The 11,377-nt window shown below is 47.5% G+C and overlaps 1 protein-coding gene across 1 annotated transcript; it reads left to right on the forward strand.

The window, feature by feature from the left end:
- Nucleotides 1–1,918: 1,918 nt before the first annotated feature.
- On the forward strand, nucleotides 1,919–11,033 carry Cenpa (centromere protein A). The gene is made up of 5 exons (XM_052186222.1): nucleotides 1,919–2,362; nucleotides 4,334–4,440; nucleotides 4,832–4,909; nucleotides 5,154–5,308; nucleotides 5,968–11,033. Exons 1-4 carry the CDS (start codon nucleotides 2,053–2,055, stop codon nucleotides 5,286–5,288), a joined length of 630 nt encoding a protein of 209 aa, XP_052042182.1. The 5' UTR covers nucleotides 1,919–2,052; the 3' UTR covers nucleotides 5,289–5,308; nucleotides 5,968–11,033.
- The last annotated feature ends 344 nt before the right edge of the window (nucleotides 11,034–11,377 follow it).

Here is an 11,377-nt window from a genome sequence, read left to right on the forward strand (position 1 = left end):
TGATCTTCCTGTCTGAGCAGCCAGGACCTCAGATGTGTGCATTTGCACCACCTCACGGTGACAGAGGGTAGAAGCCATCGCTGGGTGCTGGGTTCAAATCCAGACTCATCTGCTCACTCCTATGTAATGTCAGCTTTGACCGAACGAGTCTCTTGTCTCAGGTATGCTGGCACAACTAATTTCTCCACTTTCTTTCTCCTATGCTGAACCTCCCTGTTAGTTCTGAGGGTTTCTAGGATCTACAAGTTACTACTTTTGTTCCAGTTGACTCATTGAGAGCTCAGAGACATCTAGTACTCAACATGACTTCTTCAGCCCAATCTGTTTACATTTGACGTATTTTAAAAAAATCAGTAGTTCAATATACGTCATGCAGGAACCATGTTACCATAAGACAGACCTAAGAACTGGAGCGGCTGAGTGAGCTCAGATCCCGGGAATCTCAGAGATCTCAGGCTGATGGGAGTGGCACCACGCCCACGTGCTCTGGAACAGGTAACTGTGACACCCCCCTGAAGACCCAGGGCACAGAGTCACACAGCACCATACCTGCAGTTCTCCTCCATGCTAAGGAGGTATCTAGATAGCCCTGAGGCCTCAGCCAATGAGCACCCCTTCCTGGGTATTCCTTCCCACAAGAGGCATAGAATCCCTGGCTCACTCCAAATAAAGTATAAGCGTCCACATCTATCATTAAATAAAGCAATAGGAACAAGCGAGGGTTGTCTCAGGGAACTGCTTTATTCAGAATCAAGGTGGATGCATATATGTATATAAACATATAAATAGATATTTATGGACTTCTGGATCATATAGTAATTCTATGTTTAAATTTCTGTCTGTGGGCAGCATACTGGAGATTAAACTTGTTGTCTGTTGGTCTTTGTTTGAGGCAAAAATAAAATAAATAAAATAAAATAAAATCGTGCTCATAGCTGACTAGCCTGGAATTCACTATGTAGGTCTGCTGCCCCTGAACTTACAACAAGCATGCTTCTACTTCCCAAGTGCTGGGATTGAAGGAATCCACAGATGAAGTCCGAGCACCTGTGACCCAGTCATCTCCCAAAGCCCCCAACCCCGAACACTGCTACACAGGGGACACCAAGCTTTGGAGGAAATTTCAGATTCGAACCATGACACATTTCCATTGCAGCTGCGCTATTTTACACCACCCACCCCAATGTTCCACAAGGCTTCTATGAAACCACTGATTATATAAGTATTTTACTGATTAGAGTACACGTTCATGACAGATGATTTAGAAAACTCAAAAAACCAAAATGATGAAATTCTTTTTATTCTAATTACGGAGCCATGACCTGAATTCATATTACTCCCAGGAGAAAGGGAAAAGCCGGTTTTTCTCAGGCAATTCTGTCATTGTGGTCGATAGCAAGGTCTCAGAGTAGTGCTGGCGCCTGCCCTGCCTAGCCCTTGTCCTCAGATCTCATGGTCCTGGCTGTCTCCAAGACCCTGTCTTCTGAAAAGGTCAGGCAGTTAACCTGGCTTCTGAGTCCTATTTACTGGTTGCTTTCGAGAGAGTCACGGGTGCTGTGTGGAGTTGTCACATTCTTGGGCAGTCTGTTTCCGCATTTTAAAAGCCACCCCAATGTTTGATAGGAAAGCATAAAACGTTTGAGGAGATGAGCTTTACAAATCCACCACCCATAAATGAATACAGCTGTCCTTTTGCCCAGAGGGTATCTCTCTAAGGAGTTCAATCAGTAAGAGCTCAACAAGCAAAGGCTGGGAAAATCCCGCCTCCCTTCGAGTTTCCAAGTACCCATTGGCTGATTCTGAGACCAAAACTTTATTCTTATTGGTTTATCTGGATGTCGCTCCACGCTGGCTTTCCAGAGCCAGCCACTGAGAGTCACGCAGGTGGGAATTTTAAAAATGCGGTGGGCGGGGCAGATGGTATTTGAACTGCGGGCGGCGGAGATCCCGTGTTCCTGGCGCACGGGGTCGGCTTGCGCTCGTGTTCTGTTTTGGCCGCAAAACCCGGAAGGCTTAGGAGAGGCAGTTGAGCTTGGACCCTCGCGGCCAGACATGGGCCCGCGTCGCAAGCCGAGAAAGCCGGCGAGGCGGCTTGCCAGCCCAGAGCCCGAACCCTCCAGGCCAGCCGTGAGCCCGCGTCCCAAGCCGAGGACCCCGGCGAGGCGGCCCTCCAGCCCGGAGCCCGGACCCTCTCGGTCAGCCAGGAGCCCGGATCGCGGGCGGAGGACCCCGGCGAGGCGGCCCTCCAGCCCGGAGCCCGGACCCTCGCGGTCAGCCAGGAGCCCGGATCGCGGGCGGAGGACCCCGGCTAGGCGGTCCCCCAGCCCGGAGCCCGGACCTTCGCGAAGGAGCTTCACTGTAGGTAAGCGGACCTGCCCGGCACCTCCGAGGCCGGAGCAGTCACCCTGCGGGGCGGAGCAGTTGAAGGGACGTCTGCCCCTGGTCACGGCTTGCTGCTAACCACGCGTGGGGTTACTGGTTTCTTTCCTGGCCGTTTTACAGCGGGGAAGAAAAACGAGACGCAGACAAGACAGGTAGCTTGAGCAGAGAGACACACTGCTAATGAGACTGCAGAATGCTGACGGACTCGAGGCCTTTTTTTTTTAATTTTTAAAGCAACTATTTAATGTTCATCATGAGGTCTCGATAAGAGAGCAGCCGTGAGGACCCACATGGACCAGAGTGAGCCAGGGCAAGATCAGATGGCAAATATCGGGACTTATGGCCTGGTAAAAACAGCCTAGCCAGGTTGGAAGAGTTCAGAACCTGCCCAGCTTAATGCCAGCAGCTTGTTAATAAAAATACCAGGTCTCTGTGTCTTTATTTGGGAGCAAAAGTGGGGGGTAAGAAGGGCCTTAGAATTATATTTACATGCCTGCTTCTGCCTCTCCGGTGCTTGGATTAAAAGCATGCACCACCACATTCTATTTCTCACTGACATGTGGCGAGGCCCTAAGGGAATAGTGTGGTCCTGGTTGTACTGCTGTCAGAGCCTGTGTGTTCTGTATGATGTTCGCTGTTGATTCCAGTGTAGAAGCAACTTCCCATTACTCTTGCATATATGTGTGTATGTTGAGTATATATGTGAGTGTATGTATACATACATGTTGTATATAAATATATGTATACACACACACACCTACAGAGATCAGATACAGGTTAGGGGTTGGATTCTCTGGAATTGGAGTTAGATGTTTGTAAGCTTTCATATGGATGCTGGATGCCAAACATAAGTCCTCTACAAGAACAACCAATACTCTGAGCCAATGAGCCATCTCTCCAGCTAAATTTTTATTTCTAATTATATGTATGTGCACATTAATACGGGTGCCCAAGGGGACCAATCACCAGATTCCCCTGGTCCTAAAGTTGCAGGTAAGTGGTTACAACAGCATGAGCCACCTGCTGTGAGTGCTAAGAATCAAACTTGGATCCTCTGTAAGAATGGTACATGCTCTGACCACTGAGCCACCTTCAGACTTAACTCGTGGCATTCTTGTTTTCTGCTAGATCTATTTCAGGTTATTCATTTGCCTCTGGTGAATTTGGGGTATATCTTTCATGTTTTGAGAAGAAAATTTTTATAATTTTTTATATTTTTCATTTTAGGTAGTCTACTATCAGTAGTCTAATCAGAATCTAATATTCAAAAATTTGAATATTATTTATTTTGAATAATATCCAAAATAAAATGTTGAAGAAGTTAGAAGTGTTTTTCCCTTTTCTGTGTTGTGGGGAATCGAACCTATGGCTTCGTGCATGCTAACCAAGCGCATTATCACAGAACCACGGCTCCAGGGCAGAATGGTTTGTTTTGTTTTCTAATGAGAATTTGAATTTTTACTAAACTCTGTGGCTTCACCATCCACATTCCTGACAGTAGCACTGAGTTATGCCATTTCCAAGGTCCCAACTTGGTCTCTAATGAATGCTAGCCAACTGTCTCCTCTTCCCAGGACTCCAGGATAATCAAGACAAGGGATGTGTACTAGGTACTACCAGCTAATAAGAAGAAAGACAGGGACCTAAAAACTGATCCGACTAACTTTCCAGTCTGGTGGGAAGGACACAAGACCCATGAGTACAGGGGCCCTGACAGGAAGGGTCTGTAGGGTTGGAACTGCACTGTGAGAGAGGCTTTGTGAAAGTTAACACACAAACCCAAAGGCCCAGACTGAGTTCATGGACCAAGCAGTTCCTAAGCACTGTCTGCCTGCTCGGAGGATGCAGTTCCAAGCTGAGGTCTGTTGACTTGTGTGAAGGTTTGTGTCTCTGCTGCAGAGCGCACCTTCATTTCCACTGCCTTAGCCTTCCACCCGACTTTTCTGCTCAGGCGCTCAGACACTGCACAGAAGACGGAGAGACCTGTGGCTTAAGGAAGTCAAGGCCCTGCAGAAGAGCACAGACCTCTTGTTCAGGAAGAGGCCTTTCGCCCTTGTTGTGAGTTGTGGGGACCTTTACTCTGTCCTGGGCCACCTTTTTCTTTAATTCTCACAAATACAGGGGGTGCTTCTGCTTCTCAGTGTCGCACGTACGTGCCCTTTGGGGTACGGCACAGCCTCTGTTTTTATGATGCTGACTTCTTACCTCCAACTGTGATAGACCCTCTCAGCCAGTTTGTCTCCCTACCCTGAGGTTGCATTTTTCCCTCACCATCCATAAGCTATGCCAATTCCTAAGCTCTTGGGGGTCAGCACCCGCTCTGAGCCAGGCCCTGTCAGGGGTCAGGACACGATGGTAGAAATGGATGCAGTAGGCACTTGGAGAAAGCCCGTCTACTCTTCAGTCCTGTGCTGTGGCTCTCTGCTCATCCCCATCCACTCCTCCACAGGTAAGAGAGATATGTGAGAAGTTCAGCCGTGGCGTGGATTATTATTGGCAAGCCCAGGCCTTGATGGCCATTCAAGAGGTAAGAAGGGGCTGGGATGAGTGAAGGCAGAAAGGAAAAAGCACATCCCAGAATTCCACAGGACTGCTTATGGCATACCACAGGCTGTTTCTTCTGGCCTCCCGAAAAGAGCAGCCAACGCGTAACACGTGAGGGTATGGAGCGGGATTCACCTTGTTTCTTACTTCAGTCCTTTGAGTCAGTCTGCCTCCAAGAAAAGACAGTGCAGGCCCCTCACCCATGTCAGTGTTCTCCTTCTGTCTAGGCGGCAGAAGCATTTCTCGTTCACCTCTTTGAGGACGCCTATCTCCTCTCCTTACATGCTGGCCGAGTCACGCTTTACCCCAAAGACGTGCAACTGGCCAGGAGAATCCGAGGCATCGAGGGAGGACTCGGCTAAGCTGGCAGTGTGATGTGTCCGTAAGTCTTACCTGCTCCTCAGACTTGCTGCTTGTTACTGGGAGAGAAGATTGCTCTGACAGGGGAGTGGCTGGCATCCACCCCAATCCCTTGCCCAGTCCTGTGTTTCCTAGGGAAGGTCTTTCTTGCTGCTTAGAAGGCATGTGCTTTGTCACTTTGTGTCCCTTTGTGTAATGGTAAGAGTGGAAAGTGCTGCTCCATGTTTGCAAGCCAGAATTTGGGAGGCCGGAGCAGGAGGCCAAGCGAGACCCAACATATGAGCATCTCACTCGTGCCAGGTGTATGCCAGCAGCGCTAGAGAGGGAAATCTTCTTAAAAATAAAAGTGAACGGATGAGTTGTGCTCCGTATTCTGATAGTACATCTTGCCATTTTACAAGGACCAGATCCCTTACCCCACTCCACCCCACCCCCATTCCCCCAACCCTGCCATCGCCATCTTAGTCCATGCCTTACTATGTAATTCTGGCTGTCTTGGAACTATAGAGCAAGCTGGCCTCAAACTCACAGAGATCATCTGCCTCCCTCCCAAGTGCTGGGATTAAAGGTGTGGGACACTATGCCCAGCTTCGGATCCTCTAACTTTTAAAAAAAGAGGGTGTTTTGTTTATTTGTTTGTTTGTTAATGTCTTGTTAGTCAATGTGATTCCTAAATTTCAGAGATAATACCTGGACCCTTTCGGAGCAGCTAGACAGTGGTGTCTGAGGAGCTGGCTGGATTTTGCTGTGTTTGAACAGTGGCTACGTGTTGCCTTTCTGAAAAAGAAGATGATAGCTTTCCTCTGTGACAGGAAGAGAGACCATCTGCCCGCTCCCATGGACACGAGTGTTTGCAGACCAAAGGTCACCTTGGTTTGTGAATTGCTCAACCATGGTTCTGACACAGGAGGTCTGCCATGTTTGTTATGAGGCATGTTGTTATTTTTCTTTTGCTATATTGTGTGCATCTTTTACCATGGGTGTTAAGGGAGAAAAATCTGAGTAAAACCCTTGAATCTGTTGTATGGAAAGCTCTTGCAGTCCCACCGTATAAATGTCTGCCTTCCAGATTAACCCCATCCTGCCTGTCAGCAAACAAACAGCTTTTCAAAACTTAAGTAGAATCACATACAAAAATCTTTTCTTCCTTCTCTTCAAGACTGGGGCTTGAATTCAGAGTTTTGTGCATGTCAAGAATGGACCGTAATGTTGACCATTACAACCTGCAACAGATAGTCTTTCTGCTTCCTACCAGTAAATTTCTATCAAAAACGTTCAGAAAGTCTCTCTCAGAATTAGGCATTTTAGTTTTAGCTCTAAAAAAGTTGAAATAAAGTTGTTGTTATAACTGTTATAAGCCTTTTTAGTATTATATAAGCCTTTAAGTATTAAACTCGTCATTTTACATCCATTGTTATGATGTAAACAAGAGAAGTGAGCTGTGCAGATTTGCCACTGGTAAAAGGAACACAACACCTGCCCTCTCACTGTGGGGACGAGCGATGTCAGGCCTCCAGTAACATGGGACATGCCACCTTCTGGCCTGAGGTGCTGTGCTGAGAACAGCAGTGAGCACAGACTCCTGATGAAGACAAGGCAGCTGACTGAACTCAGACCAAAGCCAAGGTCCAAGTCTCACTGTGCTTTACATCCTGGTAACTAATAGTATGTAATGTGTATAAGGTTAGAATTTATCCTTAGTTTTAACAGCTTACATGAGGTTCCTTATTTAGTTTGACAGTCTCTGGTGTTCCCCGGGATCCACCTGCCTCCACCTTCCCAGTAAGGGATACATCCATCTTTGCAGTGTGGGATGCACCCATATGCCATCACATCCGACTCATGTGGATCCTGGGGATTAAACTCAGGTCCTTGTGACTGCAAGCCGAGCCATCTCCCAGCCCACTGTTGAGCTTGTGTGGTCTGAGATGGCCCTCACTGCAGTGAGGGCGCTGCAGAGCTTGGGCCTGGGTAGCACGGCTGGGGAAGGAGCAGTGGGCTTTGCGGGCTTTGTGGGTCATCTGGCCTTGCTTCCAGTTGGTAACCATGCTGTGAATCACTGGCTCTTTCTGTCCCTCTGTCTTCCCTACCACGACACTTGTTATCTCCCAAACCAAGACCCCCTTCCTTAAGCTGCTTCTGTCAGGTATGTGGTCACAGAGTAAAGATAGCTTTATTACCTAAAGATAGTTTATTACCTTGTTTGAGACAGGTTCCCCAACCAAGAGCCAGTTTGTTCTTGAGCTTGTGATGTTTCTGCCTCTGCCTCACAGGTGCGAGGATCAGGAGTGTAGCCTGGTTTCTGCCCTTTTTTTTTTTTTTTTTTTTGATTTGGTTTTTTCGAGACAGGGTTTCTCTGTGTAGCCCTGGCTTTTCTGGAACTCACTCTGGAGACCAGGCTGGCCTCGAACTCAGAAATCCGCCTGCCTCTGCCTCTGCCTCCCAGTGCTGGGATTACAGGCATGCGCCAACACCGCCTGGCTTCTGCCCTTTTCTACTAGGAATCTCATCCTTTCCTATCTTTCTCAATACCCATTGAGTATTTCTGTTTTCACATTTTTAATATCCAAGGCCTTTTTCTTATTTTTGACTTTTTTTTAATATATAACATGCCAGTCAGCACTTAACTCAGTAAAGCAAACCACTATCACTGTTTGAAAACAAAGAGGTATTGATGGAAAAAGGCAAAAAGACCAGGGAGCCGCTGGGGTCACCTCCCTCCCTCCCTCCCTCCCTCCCTCCCTCCCTCCTTCCCTCCCTCACTGGCTCTGTAGGAATCGTGGCCCCCAGCACCATAGCACTGACCTGTGCAGCTGCTCCTGGCTACCTCCTCACACTGAGCAGAGCAGCAGGCCTCTCAGCTCCTGCCCGCAAAGGCACTGCCGAGTAGGAAAGAGACACCTGCTTTGCCCCTCTTGCTTCCCAGGCCCTACAAGCATGTCCCCAGCAGAACCTAACCAGAAGCAGCCTCGGGCTCTGAGAATGTCCCGGCCAGCTTCTCTCCTTCGTTAAGAAGAGTCAGCACAGGGTCCAAGGCAAAGGAATCATCAAGTAGCTCTTGTCTTAGGAGTGCAATGCACTTGAAGTGTAATTTCTGTTTTTGTTTTGCTGTGTAGTAACTGTTTGCTCCGAGTTATCCATCTCCACCCCCCAGTTCAGGTCGCTAAAGCTCTCCTTTGGTAGCTAACATTATTTGCTTGAGGAGGGAGACAAGCTAGTTGAGAGGTAATGAACACGTGACTGGGACTTGTGGAGTTTGAGCTTGGAGAATGCTCAGATGAACATTATAGAGAACCCTCTTGTCCCCTCAGGATAAGGACATGCCCAGAGGAGGCCTAAGACCTAGGTGGCTTTAAGAACTGATACCCATACTCACACTATACACAAACCCCTAACACAAGTCTGTCCCTGGTTTTGGCCTCCTTGTAGCCAGAGGCCAAAATTTTCTAAATTGTCTAAGGGGACACTGGGGAAAGGCGGCTATGTGTAAAAGAGGAACTTCTAGGGGTTTGCTTGTTTGCTAGTGACCCTGCAGCCAGCCCTACCCAACTCCCAAGGCTCCAGTTGCAGAAGGATTTGATGACATCAGTTTGGGGCTAGCGAGGGGTGTTAGGGTTGTATAGAATGTGCTGGTTCAGCTTTGCCCCAGACGCCTTCGGAGCTGCTGGAATCAGTGTCTGCTTGCCCCTCTGCTTTTTAACTTTCAGAAGTGTTGCTGCCTTTCCCTCCCTGGTTCTCCCCATCTTTGTGAGCTTGTAATGATTTTCTTAACTCCGTACAGATCTTGTTTTGGCAATTTTCTTTCTTGATGGGAGAAGGCTGACTCCATGATTTTCTGGGTTCTTTTTTTTTTTTTTTTTTTCCATTGAGCTATCACCACAACCATTACTCTTTGAAGCTAATACTATTTCCTTGATTTATCTTTTCTTCAAAGATGGTTCCTTTTTCCTGGTGTTGATTATGTTGTGTGTACATGCAGATTTCTTTTTCTCACTTTCCTTGGCATTCACTGGGCTTCTTGAATATGGACTGATGGCTTTTCATCCGCTCTCACCCTTTATCTCTTCAAACACTGCCTCTCCCCAGTCTCTCCTCTGCCACAGAAACTCCAGTCACCTGCTCTTCAGGCTTTTCCCTGTGTCCTCTGTCACTGCTTTCAGACGACTTCTGCGCCTCCTCCTAAGGCATTGGGCTTTCTTTTTCCTTTTCAGCTGTTTCTAATTTTTAAACTTTTGGTTTTCTTTTCTTTCTTTTCTTTTTTTCCCCCATGTTTATCCTGTTTTGAGATAGGGTCTCATTATATGGCCTGGAACTCAGAGGCTCTTCCTGTCTCTGCCCACAGTGCTAGGATTAAATATGTGTATCTTCTGGCCTTTGTCCATTTTCTTTTTTTATTTTTATTTTTTATTTTTTTATTTTTTATTTTTTGGCTTTTTTCGAGACAGGGTTTCTCTGTGTAGCCCCCTGGCTGTCCTGGAACTCACTCTGTAGACCAGGCTGGCCTTGAACTCAGAAATCCACCTGCCTCTGCCTCCCAGAGTGCTGGGATTACAGGCGTGCGCCACCATCGCCCTGCTCTTTGTCCATTTTCTTAATTTTAATTGTTGTGAGGTGTAGTAGCTATTTCTGGTTGTCAACTCTATCTGAAATGAACTACAATACAGAATTGGGGGGCTCACCTGTGATATGAGTCTGGAAGACACAAATTTCTGACCTGGATCTTGATGGAGATCTTGAGGCACCAGGGCCATGAAAAGCTTAGGGCCAGACCAGGTAGTGCACGCCTTTTAATCTCAGGAGACTGAGGCAAGGAGATCTCCAAGTTCAAGGTCAGCCTGGGACAAAACTAGTCCTAGATCCTGGTGTGGTGGCACACACCTTTAATCTAGACCACACCTTCTGCTGGAGGCCTACACAAGGACATTGGAAGAAGGAAGATTCGCTTTACTTGCCAGCACATCTTTTGGAACCAACTTCTATAGAAGACCAGCGGAAACAACTAGCCTCATGGGACTGAGCAACTACCAGATCCTTGGACTTCCAATTTCCAGCTGCCCATTGTTGGGAAGTTGAACTACAGACTGTAGTTCATGACAATAAATTCCCTCAAAATAGAGTGACATTCCATAAGTTAATTTATTAGTTCTGTAATTATTATTTGGTTCTTCTTGCTTGTTACTGTATTTTTGCTTTTCAGACAGGGTCTCACATAGCCCAGGCTAGACTCAAGCCTGCTGTGTGGCCAGTGTACCTTGAACTTATTCTGTTTCCCAGTGCTGGGGTTTGTAAGTACTCACCGCCAGGCCTAACACCACGATGCCCAGCTTTCTTCTCATCTTTCTTATCCTGTTGAGGTCTACCCTACCAAGCATAGCTGTAGCCAGTTTGTTCCATGCCTGCCTGTCATTGATACAGAAAACAGCTTGACTCAGCAAGGTCATGATGGTCACATATCCTGTTATGTTGTCAGTGAGGTTTGTTAAAGAAGTTCCACAAAGCTTTACAAACGACCCATCAAATTAAAGTTCGGTATGAACTGTTATGTCTAAAATGGCTTGAGTCAGAGCTGACCACTGGGCAACACTTCCTGCACCTGTGCATCTGCAGTTGTGGGTTTGTGGGGTTTTTCCTTTATAAGCCGGCCTTGAGAAATGTTCAGAGTTGTGGCTAAGCCCCTGAATTCTGAGCTTTGCCCTGATTGATTAGTCTTTGGGTGTGCATTCAATAAACTATCCTTGTCTGACTGAGATCGGTGTTTGTGTGGTTCTGTGGACTCCAATAATCCCCTGTTGAAAGCTCCAAGTCTGGCCCGTTTACCCTCAGACCTGGGACAGGCCAGCCATAGATACCCCGCTCGCCACCACACCACTCAGCACCAATAGAGGGGGGTTACCTAGGAGGCTGCAAGTGGAGTGGCCAGCCTACAGCGGGAGTGGCCATAATGTGACTGTGGTGGGTGGTCATTCAGGAGAGAAAGAAGTTGAGTAGCTTGAGCATTATGAAGAGAGATGGAGCTGGAGACTCGAGGGTGGACAGGAGGAGCCTGCTGTGAATGGCCAGCCCTGCCACCTGGGGCCATGGTGAGGTCCCA

This window comes from Apodemus sylvaticus, chromosome 6 (genome assembly GCF_947179515.1).
Source record: "Apodemus sylvaticus chromosome 6, mApoSyl1.1, whole genome shotgun sequence".
Lineage (NCBI taxonomy): Eukaryota > Metazoa > Chordata > Mammalia > Rodentia > Muridae > Apodemus > Apodemus sylvaticus.

Coding starts and splice junctions, on each gene's coding strand:
- Cenpa (XM_052186222.1), top strand. CDS start 2,053: ATGGGCCCGCGTCGCAAGCCGAGAAAGCCGGCGAGGCGGCTTGCCAGC. Junction 2,363..4,333: donor GCGAAGGAGCTTCACTGTAG/GTAAGCGGACCT, acceptor TTTTCTGCTCAG/GCGCTCAGACACTGCACAGA. Junction 4,441..4,831: donor AGAGGCCTTTCGCCCTTGTT/GTGAGTTGTGGG, acceptor ACTCCTCCACAG/GTAAGAGAGATATGTGAGAA.